Source organism: Anser brachyrhynchus (genome assembly GCF_964034855.1).
Source record: "Anser brachyrhynchus genome assembly, chromosome: 5".
NCBI lineage: Eukaryota > Metazoa > Chordata > Aves > Anseriformes > Anatidae > Anser > Anser brachyrhynchus.
Window position 1 is genome coordinate 50,465,529 of NC_137699.1, and position 18,648 is coordinate 50,484,176.

General features: G+C 44.8%; 2 protein-coding genes and 1 long non-coding RNA gene across 14 annotated transcripts in view; 1 reads left to right on the plus strand and 2 right to left on the minus strand.

The window, feature by feature from the left end:
* ASB2 (ankyrin repeat and SOCS box containing 2) overlaps nt 1-3,301 on the minus strand; it is a 54,295-nt gene extending 50,994 nt beyond the window's left edge. For 4 of the 6 annotated variants that reach the window (XM_080594405.1, XM_080594406.1, XM_080594408.1 and 1 more), the window contains exon 1: nt 2,614-3,300. The gene's annotated coding sequence lies outside the window, so the exon portion shown is untranslated. Of the gene's footprint in view, nt 1-2,613 lie in introns of all 6 variants that reach the window. The other 2 variants (XM_080594410.1, XM_080594409.1) reach the window with 1 other exon arrangement.
* LOC308196017 overlaps nt 1-18,648 on the plus strand; it is a 21,216-nt gene continuing 2,568 nt past the window's right edge. The window contains exon 1 of the long non-coding RNA XR_013952028.1: nt 1-362. This is a non-coding gene — a long non-coding RNA (uncharacterized lncRNA). The remainder of the gene's footprint in view (nt 363-18,648) is intronic.
* Nucleotides 17,341-18,648, minus strand: part of DDX24 (DEAD-box helicase 24) — a 14,721-nt gene continuing 13,413 nt past the window's right edge. For 4 of the 7 annotated variants that reach the window (XM_080594395.1, XM_080594398.1, XM_080594396.1 and 1 more), the window contains exon 9: nt 17,341-18,514. In XM_080594395.1, the coding sequence (XP_080450521.1) occupies nt 18,279-18,514 (236 nt within the window). In that variant the 3' untranslated portion in view covers nt 17,341-18,278. The remainder of the gene's footprint in view (nt 18,515-18,648) is intronic. The other 3 variants (XM_080594399.1, XM_080594400.1, XM_080594401.1) reach the window with 2 other exon arrangements.

Genomic DNA, 18,648 nt, shown 5'->3' on the forward strand with positions numbered 1-18,648 from the left:
ACCTTGGCACCGATGAGAAAATAAGGTGGCCCTGCAAACGTAGAGGTGCACAGGCCTTTGCAGAGCCTTAATGCTTGTGGGGGAGCCTAGCCTACGCTTGTCCTGGCCCAGCCCCAGAGGAAGGCTTGATAAATTTGTAAAGACTCCTGTAATCACCGGGAAAGCCATTTTGTAACTGGAAGCCATCAATGCTGGCCTTCTCTGTGAGTGAGAAGCACAGCTTCAGGCGAACTTTCTGATTTCTTCATCCAGAAGTGATGTGTGAGCTTTCTCAGCTTCAGATGAAGGGCAGCATCTCGCTGGAGCCAAGCAGACAGCTGGAGCTACACGCCACCCAGGAGCAAGGACACTTCAGATATCAGGTGAGCAGGTGGCCCTGAGGCCGGCCAGGGTCACGGGGAGGAAGCAGGGACAGGGAAAAAAGCAGCAGCATAATTGGGAAGCACCCAAAAGAACAACTGGATCCCACAATGGGATTTGTGCTGGGCTCTGTCACCTTGAGAGGAATGGCCTTCTCAGGGAACTCGGCAATTCGAGACTCGGGGCCAGCGGCAAAAATTCACACGGGGCTTTTGTGCGGGGGAAGAGCCAAGACCAAGGCACCTGCCGGCAGCCACCTCCGTCAGGACAGTGTCACACACAGCCCTGCGGCCCTTGCAGGAGGTGGCATTGCTCTCACACCTGGGCACACGTGGAGCATGGCACCGACGTGGCACTCCTCCAGGAGCATGCACTAAAGTCCCAGAGACTTGCCAGCGTGCCTGCACCTCTCCCATTTTCTCTGGGTGTTAACTGATACCTTAAACAACTGAAATATGGGAAGGAAAGGAGCTAAATGCTATATATCATCATCACCTTGTGCACATCTGCACGTGCAGCACGCACGTGGCACAAAGCATTGCTGGTCTCACCGTGCTGTCGGTCTGTAACACTAACAGCAGCAGATGAGGCTCTGCTTAGCTGATCTGGCAAGAGACAGGGTATAAGGCCAGCACTGGGAGACTTTCAGTTCCTGGCTGAGGTATGCCACAATGTGCTCTTCAAAGCTGATCTTTTCAGGATTCAGCCCCTGGGAATGTAAACCTGTGCAACAGAGCAGCGCTGGAGAAAGCCACACAGGCTGCTGGAATAAATAACTCTGCTCGGAGACTGCCCCAGCTGAGCTATATATGGACATGTCTAGAAAGTGAGAACTGCTATGGTTTTTCCATTAGTATTTCAAGGGCTTTCTCCAGCCTCTCCCAGAGCCCTGTATTAAACTGGTTTAGCAGAATAATCTTGTTTTAGCAGAGAGATACAGAGACATGGGGAAGTGCTTGGTCAGAGGTGGAGCCAGAGGAACGGCCACAACGACGGTTCCCAAGCTTTGGGTCTAAGTCTGAACCTTGCCTCAGCTCTTTCAGTTGTGAGGTGAAATCCTGTCCCTACTGAGACAAGACAAAATAATTTACCTTGCAAAAATAAAGGGGAAGGAGAAAAACTGTTCAGTTTATGGTCTCAAAACCCAGACCATGAAGACCGCATCTGCATCTTTACGTGTTTCATAGTGCGGGCAGGAAATCCTGAAGGTAGGATATTTTAATAAGAATAAATAGCCGTGGTACTGTCCCAGACTAGTTAGCAGTGCAGAATCAGAATCCTTTTGCACTGTCTCTGATCCTCTCTCCCTACATTCCCCACTACACTGTGTGCCAGCAAGGGGCAGCCCCGCTCCCGCAGGCATAGGCAACAGGGAGGGCACAGGCCGAGGAGAGCAGAGCTGTAATCCCATGGATTAGGAGGGGACTGGAGGCAAGTAATTGTTTCCTGCAGAAGGATCCTTTTCATTGCCAGGAATTCATTTCAAAAAAAAAAAAAAAATGAATCTAATTGTACAGTTAGTGACACAGCCTGATGGACCTGGGAAGTTGCAGTCTAATTCTGGAAACTAAACTCAGTGCAAGAAACTAAGAGGAAGGCACAAAAGCAGCCACTGGTGGGCAGTGGTGGAATAATACAAGGCAGTGAGACAAACTGGAAAGCACTCACATGACACTATTTTAATGTAGTGCTGCTTCAGCAGATTAAAATTGCAAACGTCAGCATCAGGCTAGATGGTTTTCCTTAACTAATCCTTCTTCTAATTCTGTTTTTCATTTGTTTCCTCTGCATATACAAGCTCCGTAATAATAGATGTAACTGCTGTGCAATGGGTACACACTGGTAATAAAACATTGTCATAACACCTGTCATGTTGGGAATGAGTGGGATCAGTGTACAGTTATGTGCACTTTGCTTCAGGGCATCCACTTGGAAATCAACCTGGAACTCCTCATTTCTGTTCCTTCTCTGCGAGAAAGAAGGGGCTACAAAAAGGGTAGGATAACACATACTGGGTCACAGTGGGAACTGTGCTGAGTGATGCTCATGGAGCCATTCACTATGCCCAAACAAGACTGTGATATTTCAGAGCCATTTCAGTGTGAGACCAGTGGAGTTCAGAGGTGTTTGGCTCTCCTGTTCTCCCCACAGCAGCTCCTCACTCTGCCCGGGTCACCTTGCTGAAGGGGGGTACACTGCTCCCCGCACTGCTATCACAGCATCCACCACCCTGTACGAGAAGTGATTCCTTACCTATGAAGCACAAGGGCTCTGCTGGCTGCTGCCTGGTAAACATCTTGGCCAAGATTTCCAGTGTCATAACAGCACATTCAATTCACAGTTGTCCTGCAGGTTGCCAAATCTCTGTGCCAGACCAAGGCTGCAGGAGAACACTACCAGTTGGGAAAGGAAGCATCTCACACTACTTTGCACTGGACTGCAACAAACCAAGCCCTTGATTCTTCCTGATACCAGTCTAAACAGAAGAGTTGGTCGCTAAAGTTTAGTTTCTGAAGAGTCACTGAGTTAGACACTCCTGAGTGAGTCACTGGCTGATGAAAGAAGAGGCATTCATTGCAGGCAGCATCAAGTTTGTTCAGATCTAGCTTCAAACTTTGTTCCTTTTTTCTCAGTCCAAAGGTAGCATCAGTTTTAATAGCTCCAGCCACTCCTCGAGATTAGCCCTCCTTGACTCACCAATTACACAGCTAGTAAAAACCCCATGGTACAGCAGATGAATAGTGTTTGTGCCCTGCGTTTGTAGCCAAACTCAACAAGAACTGGTGTTGGTGCCAGGGATCCTTTAGCACAGGTGGTGAGTGGTGGTGAGAGCTCGCACTGCTGCCTTGGCTGACAGCTGTGGAGCTGGGCCCAGACCCCAGGGGCATGCACACACACACACACACACACACACACACACACACACACACAGAGACTCTCCAAAACGTCCCACCACCGATCCGCGGATCCTGCTCCCTCCCCACCTAGTGCATCCTGTGCTCTTTCCTGGGCTGCCGCCAAGGCAGGGCTTGTGACTGTCTCCACCTCACCCCCAGGACAAACTCAGAAGAAGTGAGGGCAAGCTAAGAGTCTTTTGAAGCCTAAGAGTCTTTTAAATAAGAAAATAAGAACACGTATGAAGAGCTGATGAAGGCAAGCATTTTTGTTGCTGATGTGTTAAGAGAAATGATTGAAGAGGAATTCATACATGTGAAAATATGACCCCAGTCATATGTGTTTTTTGTCAGAAAATCCAAATTTGAGACATGAAAATATGTAAATGCCTGGGTGAAAAATGAAAGTTGCAGGGTCTTTAGACTAGAGTTGCTCTTTGCTCCCCGCATCCTGCAGCTGTCCGGTAGGCCAGGGTCACCGCACTGCCCACCCCTCGGGGAGCCAGGCCAGGGCCTCCCAGGGCAAGGGGGCTGAGGAGCCAGCTTGGGATTCCAGCCCTAGGAGGAGAAAGGCAGCTGCAAATGGGAACTGCAACTGTTAAGAGGCATTACAGCTCCGCTTTAACTGTGCTCTTTCATGTTTTTGGAAAACAAGTCGGAATTTTCCAGTGAATTTTCCATTTCAGCACTGAATGAAACACTTCCATTTCAGCAACAATTTGCCATGCTTCCCCTTCCCTACCAAAATTCTTCAAAGGATTTCAGCCCAAACTGCAAAGTGCTGCCTATTATTTTTCTTTCTTTATTCTTTTCTTTAGGACACTCTAAGTCCTTTTTCCATGAGAAAAGTGAATGCTGAAGTCGCTCTGCACTTTGTTTCTGTGGCAGGACTATGAAGGGCAGAATGGTGCCAAAACTGCACATGGTTCCTCTAGTAAAAATCAAGAGCCCAGACAATTACGTGGAAAAAACTCAGAAGCATCTCATTTCTCCTCTTTGCAACCCTGTGGAGCCTGTGCAGACTGTAAAACGCAACTGAATCAAACTGGCCCCAGGCAGCTTGGGGTGCAAGGCAGCAGCAACCATGTGCTGCTATTCCTCAGCTACATTTCCCCACTGTCTTCTTCCAGCTCTGCTGGACATCTCTACCCTCAGCTGCTCATCACTGCCTGCTGCAAGGACATGCTGCTGATGAAGGCCAGATCACCTGGGTTGAGGAGGGATGAGTGGACTGACTTCCCCACCAGGCGAGGTGGTTCTGCAGCTATCCCCTCCATGCAATGCTCCCCTCAGAAAGGACATCTGCCACTGCAGCAAGCCAAAGGAGGTTCAGCAAAATAAGACCCTTTGCTGCTCACAGTCAGTTTAGAGCCATCGTTTTCCTCCAGCTGCAAATGTGATGCCCCTAAAGCTTTAGTTTACTTGGCAAGAGGAAGGGAGGAAGGAGGAGTGAGGAGAGCGGGACCACCCTGATCCTGAAGTGTTGGCTGGCCTCTCCACATGGAACAAACAGCTCAGCATCACGCTTTCCTGTTCCAGACAATGGAAGAAAGCAGTAACCAAAGCTTGGGCAGCTCAGTCTATCTGGCTGGTTATGCCACATTTTGATCTCCTTTCCCAGTACAGGATCATGACAGCAACCACTCATTTTCTGCTTTCTGCATGAAGAGTTTGTTTCTCCTTTAATGGATTATTGGCAAAAGCTGGTAAGCCTGAAATCTCCAGAGTGCTTTATGATGTGAAAAGACAAAAGTTAAAAGAATCAGACTTTTCCAGGCTCTGGCAGAGCTGTTTGTTTTTAGTGTGGGTCTCGGGAGGATGGCAGGGTTATTTGTAGACATCTTGTGCTAATGCTGTGTAGGTTCCCTTTCGCTCCCCTGTTACAGAGCCTGTTTCCAGAGTAAACCACGCTTTACAAAGAGCAGTAACTACAAGTCATGTTAATACACAGGAATCAATATAGTTCTGAATCAAAGTGTTTAATGATGCTATTAAGAAACCGCTGTTTGAGTGCTTTACCAGTTCAGCTTTCCACCAAAAGTCAAGAGGACTGTCAAGACCTAAGATGTGGTCTTCCCTCCCTAACAACAGGTTGCATCCTTCAGTTTAGGACATATTGGTGACTTTGAAAACATTGAGATAAAAACTCGTAATGCAGAAACACAAAGAGGGCATGTCACTGATAAAATGCTTCTCATGTCATGTAGGTATCCATAGTGCGGCAGAATGTGCTTATTGCCTCATACCGTGGAGTAATTGTGCTGTCAGCGCTGCTGATTTAAAGAGTTATTGACTCCAGTCATATTTAAACTTTATTGCACAAACTGAATAACAAATACAGTGACATATATAAATGTATATATATATATATATAATTTAAAAGCATTAGGAGGGCACGGTCCTTGGCAGTGATTAAGCAACAGCACAAAAGGAAAAGATGTAAGGGATTACTGATGGTACTAAGGCTAATCCTTGCCTCTGAACATCTGCAGAAGTTTCAAATCAGCCAAGTTCAGGTAGAACAAAATAATGCATTTACTGGCAATACAGGCAATGTTCTAACTGGCAAATTTTTGTCAAGGCAGTTTGGCAGGTGCTCCCAATGCCCACCCTGGGGCTGAGGGACCTCGGTGTGCTGAGGGGTCTGCCCAGCTTTTGGGAGGGCTTTTGGGAGCTCCTACAGCTGCTTGGGAAGGGGGCAGGTGCTGTTAACAGTGGAAGTGACAAGTGTTTTGGTTAAACTGAGCCATCCCAAGGACTGCAGAGGTTTCCGTTTGCTGGAAATTCTGAAAAATGCTGGTTTCCACCCAGTTTGGATCAAAACCACATTAAAAATAAAATCCCATGATCTCTCATTTTTTGGCTGGCTCTGCTTACTACCTGTACACATAGCTTTACATGCAACAGGATCCTTACCCTGGACAGAGGTCAAAGACATATAGTAACATATAGAATACTAAGCCCAAGAGCCAAGACAGAGGCAAACACAGATTTGACTTAAACCAAGCAATCAAAATCTTGTTATATGCTGTTGAAAGTTAATCCATAAGTCACTCAGTGTTAGAGCAATGGGGTCAAATGATTTAAGTTTTATATTTTTTAAACAAGATTGACTTTGTTAAATGAAAATAAAAAGCCATTGAGAATATTAAAATCCTAAACAAGATTTTGAATGATGTCTATCAACTTAATTGCCTAATGGAAAAGGCAGCAAGAAAGCTATTTTATTTTTACACTAATAAAAAGACACCAACCGGTGGGATAACAATCTGACAAAGCGGTATCTACTTCCAAAACTATCTGCTTAAAAAATAAAATAAAGAAGTTCTTACTCATGAAGCAAGATTGTCAAGCTCAAGAGATTTTCTTCCTGTCACATGCAGTGATCTGCATAGAGCGGCCACATACTTTCCACCCAAAATGTATTCTCCAGGGACAAGGGAAAGAAAAGGAAAGGAATGGGAAGAGAATAGGATAAAAATCAACCTCCTGTGAAGTACAACAGTCACTAAGAACTGCACATGTCAAAGATTATTCCCGTCTCTAATTTCTTGGATCAGTATGAGACCGCTGTGGAGGACTGATTAACCCACATCTGTGTTCTGTCAGTTACTTTTTTTTGCAATATTCCTTCTCAACATACAGCTGCTTCTGACTGCTCTCAGAGGTGCAGCCTGGACTACTGCTGCAAACCAAAGTGGGAAATCCTACATTTCAGAAATCAGCCAAACATCCGCATGCCCTCAACAGCTACAGAACTGGTATGAGCATATCTCATTAAACCAAGATGCTTATCACATCAACATTACAGGACTAAACACGCACAGTCCTAGCTCAGTTCAGTTTCCTAGCTGAAGAAGCGTCTTTGCCTTGCTTGACTGTCACTCAGTGGGTGCCTTGTGTAAGAGAGTATTAAATCCGGATAGTGTTGAGATTATGGACTGAATTAAATCTAGCCTACTTTTGATTCAAATTCTCACTTCTTAATAGGAACCTGAGGAAGAATTGTAAACTTTAAGCAGGGTTTCTGCCCTATGAACTGGGAAAATTACTGAAAACACTGAATATTGACAGCAAAAAAGTACTGGCTGACTTATTTACTACCAGGCAACAGAATTGTATGAAATGAATATGAGTACTGAATGCATAAAAGCTTTACTAAACTTAAGACCAAGTATATGGTAGATTGCTCTTAAATGTAATATCCCTCATATTTGTAACAGCCGTGACTTGAACCTAGCAGATCCCCATATTTCTGCAGCCTTGCTGTGGTTTATCCATCCCATGGAAAAGGTTCTTGTAGTTCTTGAGCAGTCTTTCCAGCATTGAAGTTTGAGACTAAAAGAACTGGGAATCCCTAAATCACTGATTGCTGAAAACCAGAGGATTTATCAGGTGAAAGCAGACTCCGTACTTGCCCATTTGTTACATGCTTCTTTTAGCCTGACTTGTGGGCTGGGTTTCTCTTACCATCAGTATTTACAGCAAGAAACTAAAGCCGTGAGATGGCAGCTGCTGTGGGCAGCATCCCCTGCTGTTTTTCTTGGCCGTCCCCAGAGGGACACGGGGACTTGGCTGGAGGGCCCATCCCTACAGCTTTTCCTTTGGTTTGTTCCAGCACCACCCAGCAAGAGCGGCACGCAGCTAGCCAGTCTAAATGGCCTAAACGGAGCCCTGCTCTCAGCCTGTGGGACCAACACAATTAGGTGTCTTCAGAGCACAAATACAAATGGGTGAAGCAGATGACTGGGATTCCCCCAAAGGGGCATCCCACAAGGGGTGCCTGCTGAGGGCATCTAACAGTAAATATGTGGAGATTTAAAATATTCCTGTTCCTGGCAGGAGCCACATGGGGAAATAACTCCCAATTGCTCTGTCTGGACAACTTTGGAACAACAACCTGCGTTTGCTCATCTGGCTGATTACAAACCCCTGGTCCCTGCTGTCAAGACCCACATCCGTCCGCTCGCTTCACACCAGCACTTTGCCAAGAACCCCTCCAGTTGCCTTTGCCCTGCCTCATGAGGGAAGACATGAAGGACAGCTGTGATCATCCTTATCGCCGGGGCTGAAGGTGCACAGGGCATCAACATGAGTGCACAAGAAGGAAACGCTGAGAATTTAAGCGAGCCTAAAGTCTAACCACTTCTGTCTTTTGTCTCAGACAAACAAACAACCCCCCAAACAACAACAAAACGCCCTTTTGGTAGGTAAAAGGGGCAATGCCAATGTGCAAGGCTTTCGCCCACCACCCCCTCGAGGAGCACTGACAGGGGTACACTCGCTCTTTGTGAGTGGTGACTGTGAGGGGGACTGCGACACTCTCCAGACCCCTCAGCACCCCCTTGAACCTCCCCAGCCCCCCTAATTCCCTCAGCCCGCCAAATCCCCCCAGTCCCCTCAGCCCCCTCAGGCCCCCAGGGCCGAGCAGCCGAGCCGCTGTGCCGGGCCCTGCCTGCCATCTAGCGGCTGCTCGGCGCCATCATTTCACCAGGGCCGAGGTGAGGCCTGTGTGTTAAGCAGCCGGCAGGCCCGGTGCTGGCACCCCGAGCCGGGTAGAGATCGACTTGTGAGAGAAGTGGCACGGGCTGTGAGGCTTTCACACACACACCAACACCAGGTCATTAAGCACCAGGCAGAGATGGGCACGGGGGGGTTGTTCCTTCTGCCCGTCGCTTTTCCTGTTACCCATGAAAAATAAAGTGCTGCAATTTTGCCCTCTAGGAGCTATGCAATGAAATTCAGCTCGGAAGGCGTTCAAATAGCATCTCAATGTCTTTTTAAGTGCCTATTTCTCTCTGGAGAGAAAACACAAAGATCCATTAAAATGGATGCCGGTTGTTATTTCGGAGTTAAATTGAGCATCAAGTGCCTTGATATTGTCTTTATGTTGTTTCCTGTTTCTCTAACTAATAAGCCCCTACATAATCACAGCTTCTGTAAGCCTCTAGTCAGACAGGTCTGCAAAAAGCAAAATGGTCTCTGCTTATCAGAGGCCACAAAACGCTTCCTCACACTTTTACAGCAAGCTTAAGATCTTCAGCACAAGATGCCAAAACGCATTTGAGTGGAGGAGAGCAAAGCAGAAAAGTATCGCCACTGTCAGTGGTTTCTGCTGTAGAAGAGCATTCTGTACAGATCTTCTAGATGTTTTCATCTATAAAGTCATGTCCTGCAGGACACTGGTGTAGGCAGGCCGGCTGTCTGGTCATTCAAGTTGTCCTTGGGCTCTGTGTAACAAATGCAAAGCAGAAGAGTCACTTGCTAAGTAAAATACCCGGAAATGGCATAAACATTTTGATAGTAACCTAACAAGTATATCAAAGCTCCTAGCCTGTAACATCTTTAATGTCACTTTGGTGTGGCTAAACAGCCAGGCTTCTGGGTTTAGAAAGAGAGCAGCTGGATGCACCTTTGTTGCAGTGAGTAGCTACACAGATGAGATGCTGAGGCTGAACACTCCTGCTGGATTTGCCTGCAGGTATTGCTGCAGTGTGCCCCAGAGCTGCAGCTCTTGACCAAAACACTGGCAGCTCAGTCCAGCTTCATCCTGTAGAGACACAAGCCAATGAACAACAATGCCGCAGAAACTGGGACAAAATGCAGGCAAAGGTAATGCTCTGAGGAACCAGCAAGAAGCCAGAGAACTTTACTGCTTGTACTACATTTGTGGCCAGCGGGGCATGATGTTAAGCTGAGCTGAGACAAAACCAATTGCCCCAGAAAAGACTCTCCTCCTTTTTTTTTTTTTTTTTTTTGGTCCAATGTTTTGCTCTGTCCCAAGCCTTCGTCCAGTCCTCTCCCACAAGTGACTCAGACACGGCAGTGCTGTGGAGGAGGCTCCAGTGCCATCAGAGGCAGCATTTTGCTCCTGTAAGCAGCAAGGTACCACAGCTGTCCAGCAGATGAAGCGTGCCTTTTTCCATCAATGTAAACAGCTAATATGTTAGCTCTGGATTAACAGGGGGAAAGGCCAAGCTTATGGCCTCTGCTAGTTTACCTCCGTGTGCTCTAAGTGCTTGGGAAAAGGGTATTGAAGGGTTTGGAATGGAATGGAATGGAATGGAATGGAATGGAATGGAATGGAATGGAATGGAATGGAATGGAATGGAATGGAATGGAATGGTGACCTACAAAGATCAAGTCCAACTGCCTGACCAGTGCAGAGCTAACCAAAAGTTAAAGCAGATTATTGAGGGGATTGTCCAAATGCCTCTGGAACAAAGGCAGTCTCTTTCTATGGAGAAGTTGGCAGGCAGGTACAGAGGATTTTGCTTGGAATAGGACACTGAAAGGAAATGCATTACCTGGACTGGGAAAATCCTGGCACTAGTGGCTTAAATTCAAACAGCACTGTGCTATTTCAATTAAAAAAAGAATATCATGTTAACACAAGACATTTTAACTACTTCAATGTTGACTCCATTATGATTTCTATGAAATGGATTATCAGCAATATAATTACTGTGAGTGCTCATCATCTTTTAGAAACAGTTCTTTGCAATAACTGAAATGCAACTACAGCTGGCAAGAGTTCGTTTTGGTGCAATAGCTGAATAAATAAATATGGGGAAAGATGCAAATATAAAAGGAACAGAGGGATTGTTAGGGATTTATATTCAACCATGATGAGAACCACACAGAGACACAGTAACAACTCATGCTCTATAATTGCAATACTGCCTAGAGAAGTGGGACAGCACAGTGGGGTGCTAACTATAGCCAGAGGTGAAGGACTTTGAGATACAAGAAGCACATGTCTGAGGATAGCAAGACTCTTCCTTTCTTATTGCTGTACTTCATTTTCCTCTTGCAAGAAGAAGGCAGGACTCCACAAGAACAACCACTGCTTGTGCAGCACCACTGCTCCGGGTTAGGTTTTGAGCATGGAAGAGAAACATGCCTCTGTGAGGCCACTGTGTGAAATGAACACCCAAGCTGATCACCATAATCAGCTTATCCCTCAATTTATCAACTGCTGCAATGTGCTATGCACTTTGTAATCTGACAGCAAAGTGAATTTGTTTACTTAAAACTCAGTGCTGGCTAGGGAAAATGTACTGTCAGATTTGCCAGGATGGATAAAGCCAGTGGATAAAGCAGAGAGACCTGTTTACTTCTCACAGCAAGAGCAAGCTTTTGAATTTGAAGGTTTCTTTCCAGAACCTGAGGAAAGTTTTTGAACAATCATGGCATTTTCCTGCACAATGCACATAACACGATGCCTGAAATTCACCATTCACCAGATAAAGACAGGATCTTTTAAGGTTTTAATTGGGCGAGCTGACTGCCTGTCCCACGGCCACCAACCATGCAGTCAGCAGAAGTCCCAGTGATTTCGAATGACAATTGACTTGACACCCAAACGGGCCCAGGCCTGCGGGACTTGGCCCATCTTCTGCTCAATGCTTGTAAGGCAGCGAGCACGCAGGAGCTGCAGCTGGCAGCTCTAGTTGGGCTCGTGGTACAGACTGACTAACAAGAGCTGCCAGGGATTGGCAGGATCCACTTGTCAAGCTGTCACTTGAATCCAGTCTCCCCCAGCGCTCTAAGGTATTTAATCAATTTTTTAAAATGAGTGTTTACTTTTCACATTGACTCCCGTGAAGAGTTATGCTGAGAGGGAGAACATGTAGTTCTGGCAATTACTAGGTCACAGAAAGATATTTTTTTCTTGAACTCTCTCTCTCCCTCCTACCTCCTCCACTTTGGCCATTTGCTACAGCAAAGCACATCCACCATCCCTGCTTATCTGTGCATTGGGCCTCTGCTGGGAAACGATGCCATAAATCAAGAGCCTGACTTGCTATTCAGAGCATATAGAAAGGTTATAAATATAAGTATGCTAAAGAGCAGGAATGTTTATTTACAACATTACTTGCCCCAGCAGGGAACTGGTGCATCACAGTTGGTTCTTCTTACACCTTAACCCAGCTCTAGTGGCTGGAATTCATTGCAAAATGAGTTTTGGTCTCATCCCTCGCATGCGAGGAAGTTTAGTTTAAATGCAGGAACAATAAAGACAGCTTTTGCTGACAAAATGTAGACAAACCCTTCTCAGTCAAACCAGTGCCTTGTAAGTGTCAGTTTTTCCTTTTTTTTTTTTTTTTAAATAATAAGGCATTGCGAGAAAATGGAAAATGCAAACATTTTCTTAATTGCAAGCAGAGAGCTGCCCCTGGCTGTTGGTGACAACCAGGCTTTTGTGTACAGAAAAGTGCAGGGGTAATGATGGTACCATTTTCTAATTAAACAGCTTCTGATAAACATTACTCAATGTTTGTTTGGTGCTGTCATATTTTAAATAGAGGAAAACAATGTGAAATTTCTGCTCACTAAAGCTGTATTGGTTTTTATGCTCTAAATTTCAGGTCTTCATTTCCTTTTTTTTTTTTTTTTTGAGATTTAGTTGGGACTGAACATTGAGATTTTCTTGTTTCTTTTGAAATGCACGATGACATATTTTCTAGTTAGCATTTATTGTTTAGGAAATTCATACTTCGTTCCTTTAATGAAGAAGACAAAGCTCCCTGTATGTTTCCCTGCTGCTCTTTGCTGCTCGAAGGCTCCAGCAGCAGACAAACAGCAGTGGGAATAGTGCTTCACTGCCTGCTCTGATGGGTCTAGTTCTTGGGGAGCGCCTATACGTTTGAAACATACCAAGGAAAGCCAAGAGGTGAGCTGAGCATGGACTTCACAGCACTGGGCTGGATCTCCGCACACCTCTGCGTATCAGCTCTGCTGCCACCCTAGCAAGGAGCTGTGGGAAAGGCACAGGGAGCTGTTTTTCTGTTTATAAAGCAGACATAATGACACTTTCCTATGTTATTCCTTTGAGAAATGTTGAGGTTTTTACAAGTTCTTTTGAAATTCTAAATTTCTTCATATATATACATACACTTATACAATCAGTACCTATTTAGCTAATGTCAGTATTTTATCATAGAATCACAGAATGGTTTGGGTTGGAGAGGACCTTAAAGATTGTCCAGTTCCAGCCCCCTGCCATGGGCAGGGACACCTCCCACCACCAGGCTGCCCAAAGCCCCATCCAGCCTGGCCTTGAGCACCTCCAGGGACAGGGCATCCACAGCTTCTTTGGGCAGCCTGTGCCAGTGCCTCACCACCCTCTGAGTGAAGATTTTCTTCCTAATATTTAATCTAAATCTGCCCTCTTTTCATTTAAAGCCATTCCCCCTTGTCCTATCACTATACCCCCTGACAAAGAGTCCCTCCCCAGCTTTCCTGTACCCCGCTTTAGGTACTGGCAGGCCGCTGTAAGGTCTTGCTGGAGCCTTCTCTTCTCCAGGACTGAACAACCCCAACTCTCTCAACCTGTCTTCGCAGGAGAGGTGCTCCAGCCCATTTTATTCTTGTATATAGTCATATTAGCTAAAAGCTAGGTCACATTATTTGTGCACACACATCTATGATTGAATGATCTGCTAGAAAATGAACTTTGGAAAACTTCTATGAAGAAAGGCACATACTTTCCAGTCATGATGTAAGGATAAACTTTATTTGCATTTGGAATTCAAGAGATTTTAAGAACCTAGGTAAACAAAGAAAAAAATATCAAGAAGTATTTCAGCAAATTTAATTCTCACAAATTTTTTAACTTGCCAAGAAAACCATGCTGTGAGGTCATCTGAGAACTGAGAGGATTTGACTTCACTTGAGCTGGCTTAGAAACAACACTAACAGAAACAGTCTGAAATGGCTGGAAAATGGATTGACAGCGGCTGTCTCCTTACACCTTGCACCTTATAGCACCTTATAACCAATGCTGGTACAGAAATCTAATAGTTATATTCCAGTCAGTACTAAAATTGCTTATAGTTGCGTAGGTATTTCCACAAGGAAAGGAAAATAAACTCCACTGCTATAAGGGCATTCCCACTACCAAGTAGGCCGGTACAATCACATGAGCAATAACAGGACACCATACCTCTAACCAAACTAGGGGTACCAAAGTCTATGTGTACTTTGCAGTGCTCTTTCTCCTTTTTGAACCTAGGATTTGGGGCTGTGTTCTGTAACTGCAGCCGTCACCTACAGAAATTTGGCAGTTTGTACCATCTTAAGTTGGTTGCTCTGGAAACAGGCCTCAATTTCTTCTCGCTTAACAGCAGGAGCTACTGAACTCCAAGACAAACAAGTGTAACAGCCCTGTTCGCTTGCTTTCAGAGGCCAATGAACTTGCCTCAGGAGTCATGGATTATTATTTTTCCTCTTTTGTCTCCATTCTGTGAGGCCAGCCCCATGAGGAGCTTTTGATTGACTTGAGGAAACACTGGAGCCCTTAAGTACCTTTCACAAAAGGAATCTGGAATAAGAAATCTCACGTGGGCCAGAAAAATATCAAACAATTGCCATAGCATCAGAAGGGGAGAGGGAGGAAAGATAGCTATAGAGGGTTACAAAATCAGCACCATTTCCTAAAGCAAAAAGTCCTTTTGTCTGTCATGTCCCTCCTCCTTCAATCCTATGACCTCTGACACCATCCTCTTTTTCTGCAAAGACCGCTGGCTGGATATTAAACATTGCTTGCTATGTTATCAGGCTTGCCGCTTAACTCACAGTCTTCTGAGCAACTTCCCTCACCAAGCCACTCATCAGACAACGTGGAATTACTCAGTCCCCCAAAGGCACCCTGCTAGCACAGGACAAAGCAGTGGGTATTTGAACACCCAGGAAAGCACAGTGTTTATTACCAGATTTTCCTCCTGGGATCAGACAGCGTAAAGTGAAATCACCATGAGCGCGCTTTCCTTCCTCCTTTCCTCCTTACGGATGTGAACACAGGCTTACAAGGGATGAGCAAGGACAGGAACTTGCTCTGCATCAGCTTCCTAATTGCTATTTCCTCCATGTGCACCCTTTCCCTGTGGCGAGCGTGGTGAACGTGAGGTACCTGTCCCTTTCCCGGCAAGGTGCAAATTACCTGCCATATGCCTCATGGCAAGAGGTGCGCCTGGGCTGCCGGCATATGCTAAGGCAGCTCTCCAATTTCTCCTTTGTTAACTTGCTGTTTCACTAACACACAGGGGAAGAGAGAAAGAAAAGGCTACAAATTTCGGGAAACTTTACTGTCCAAAGTATGAGAACCTGTCCAAACTATCTCCTCAGCAGATGTCTTAAACTACAGGGACTCTTCCTTCTTTTGATAGTCAGATGACATACTGGGAGCTCTGTGGCAAGGATGAGTGGCCTCCCACACTCACAAAATAAAAACGTAGGTTCAGAAGCTAGAAGGGTTTCAATTTTCTGGCTCTGTATTGGCCGGGCCACTACCAACACTTTGCTGAACTCATGCCTTGATTAATCTACTTGGTAGTTGCTCTTACAGCCTAAACAGACCTAATTAGTCTATTAATTAATGAGTATTTTAGCAGACATAAGCTGCCACAAAACACAAGATTACTTGTTGGATGCTTTAGCATAACTGCTATGCCAGTAGAGCATTATAGAAGTAATTCATTACTACACATTTCATTAAATACTGAAATTAAATCACCCATATGCACTCGATGTAAAACTCTTCATGTCTAATTTGCACCAGTGAAACATGCAAATAATCAGAGCTGGATAAAAACCTGCTCCTCTGCCCTCTTCTCCTCCAGCAGTAACCTAGTCCACACTGGAGAGGGACCGTTAAGCAGTAATATTTTCCAGTTACTGTTTAATAATTTGCTTAAATTAGCTAAAGCAAGCATAAGGTTCCTCCTATAGTTAGAAGACTCCATGTATTAGCAAGAGAAGGACAAGTGAAAGCAGGCAGTCAGAAGAGAGCTTGCAGAGTGCTAGACAAGTATTCTTTTTAAGACATGGATATTTTTAGGGTCCAAGCAATGGCTTGAGCTCCCATGGGGTACTTTATCAGTAGATTAAGCCCAGAGAACACGTGCTGAGTGCGTCAGGGGCTGTGGGAGAAAGCCAGCAGCATAGCATGCCATAGGCAAGCATGAAGAAGGCGAGGAGGAGGGCAGAGGTGTCGCGCTCCATCCTAGGGAGACTTAGCAAGACAGTGGGCTGAGGGCCAGACGGAGGGGTGGGTGTGTGAACTAGGCTGTTAAGCACAAGGAAACAGGAGCAGCTGAAAAACTTCACAGCAATGATGGAGAAGAAATAATACTCTCATCATCCTCCAGTTCAGTTCTTCCTGTCATCATGTGGAATTATAAATTGCCAAACTCTTCTACCTCATGCAGATTTTCAGACAAGGGAGGGGATACAGAGCGCTAGTGTCAGGAGTCGGCCTTGATTTTGTCTAATGAATCGCAGGCAAAAATCTATCACAAGATACATAGAAGACCCACCTGTTCTTCAGTCCTTCAGGGATGCAAAAAGCAATGAAAGTTTTCTTTCCATAGCTTAAAAATATGATTAATATGGTACAGGAAAAAAAGAAGGAATGAGACAGGGCACGCTTGCCTTTGCTCAGTTTCATTTTCTCAGCTCTCCTTGCAAGAAGCATTGTTTAAATTTGTATTTTCTCAGATGTCACAGATACTGCAAAGATGTTTTGTCTTCTCACATGGATAAAGCCTTACAACTTCTCCCCCCCACCCACCCATACCACCCCAAAGGACAGGACATCAGATGAACAGTGTATTGCAAGAAAAGCTTCATAAATTTATAACCTCTGTACTGTTATGATTAAATTGTCACATCTCTTCTTCAGTAATGCAAGGCAGCAAGTGAGAGAAAAGCCCTTGTCAGAGATGGGGGAGCAGGAGAGTCAATTATTCATAAAGATGAAAGAGCAAAGAACTTGCTACTCTTCCAGAACCAGCAAGTGGTTGGTGGGGACACTTAACTCCATAGGTAAATTTCTCTTTGACTAGTTGAGTCAGTTGGTGCCTCCTAGCAGGGCAGTCACACTGATTCAATACAAGACACAAAAACTTTGCTCAGTCTAGAGCTGGAAGGTGAAGGTTTTCTGTGCTCCCACCAATATAAGTGTCGCTACTGTGCCTTACCTTTTGGGTGCTTCTCCCCTGAATTTCCTCTCCTTGACTGCTAAACGTACAGGGAAAGCTATAAGAAATTTAGAAATTCCAAGGAATTGAAAGCAGACACAGACTTTGCGTTTTATACCAAATATAATTTAACAAGAATTCAAAATACATTTTTCTGACATAGTTTAAAAAACATTTTTAACAAGTATTTGCCCAGGTCAGGCTAAAATGATTCAGAAGTACAATCATCAGGAAACACTCTTCATAAGTGACATTTCACATCATCATCTTTTCCAACAGAACAAAGGTCATGATTCAAACATGCTTTCAAACACAGACTTAATTCCAGATACTAATTAGTAACATGCTGAGTAGCAACACTCATTCCTGAAAAGTCTGCCTGGATTGCGTATCTCCCAAGGTCAGTCCTGGACTATTGCCACCTTGACTTTTTTTTTCCAACATTCTTAAACATATTAACAAAGGAGTAATGGAATTAGACACAGCAGATAACAGAACTGAGAAATAGTATCAGAGGGGAAAGGAAACTGGGAGAGATTCCCATAACTACAATTCTAGCCTGCCTGGTAACACTACCTCTATTTACTGCCTTTCTCACTGAACTAACTGCAGTAAAAGCCAAATCTGCCATTACCACCAGCTCAGATTGTCCCCTGCATAAAGCCTACTTTCCCCGTTAATAACATTAAAATTCAAATCAAGTTACATTAGAATATGTCCACAGCGAGTTTTACCCAGTACTTCCACCTGCTTTATAAAAAGAAGCAATGAACAGAACTATCTCAAAACTAATTAAATTCTATTAATATGGACAGTAAGGAAAAGGATGTCAGAAAATAAGATTGAAGACAGGATTCAAGAGTAACTAATCACATGTTAACAGTGCCCAGATTCAGATCAACATTTTGCTGTGTGCCTGCACAACCAAGACACAGAAATCATCCCTTGATACTACGTGTTTTCTAGCTGAGCTCCTGCATAAGAACTGTCAGCCTTGATAAGGTTAGTCCTTGATTCCATCACAGCAAGAGATCTTGCTTAGTTATCTAATTTTTTTTGATTTATTCTTCTTGGCGTGTTGTTTTGACACGGTACCCAGAGCAGATTCTGAATTGCCCGCTGAGGACTGAGGCAGGAGTAGTTTTCCAGACTGCGTTGGGTACTTGGTTTTCATAAAGACTTTGAACAGTGGCTGGGACAGCATATGTTTCAGTTGTTTCTTCATTCCCTTCAGCATCTTTTGCTTCTGGCTTTCTTCTTGCTCACTAGCTTTTCTTCCTTGGGAATGAAAATCAAAGATACAGAATGTTACAACAGAAGAACTTGCACTGGCCTGTTTCATCAGCCTTTAGCATCTGCCCCTACTGCTACAAATCTCCCTCCAACAAAACCGCTCAACTACAATGTAGTTT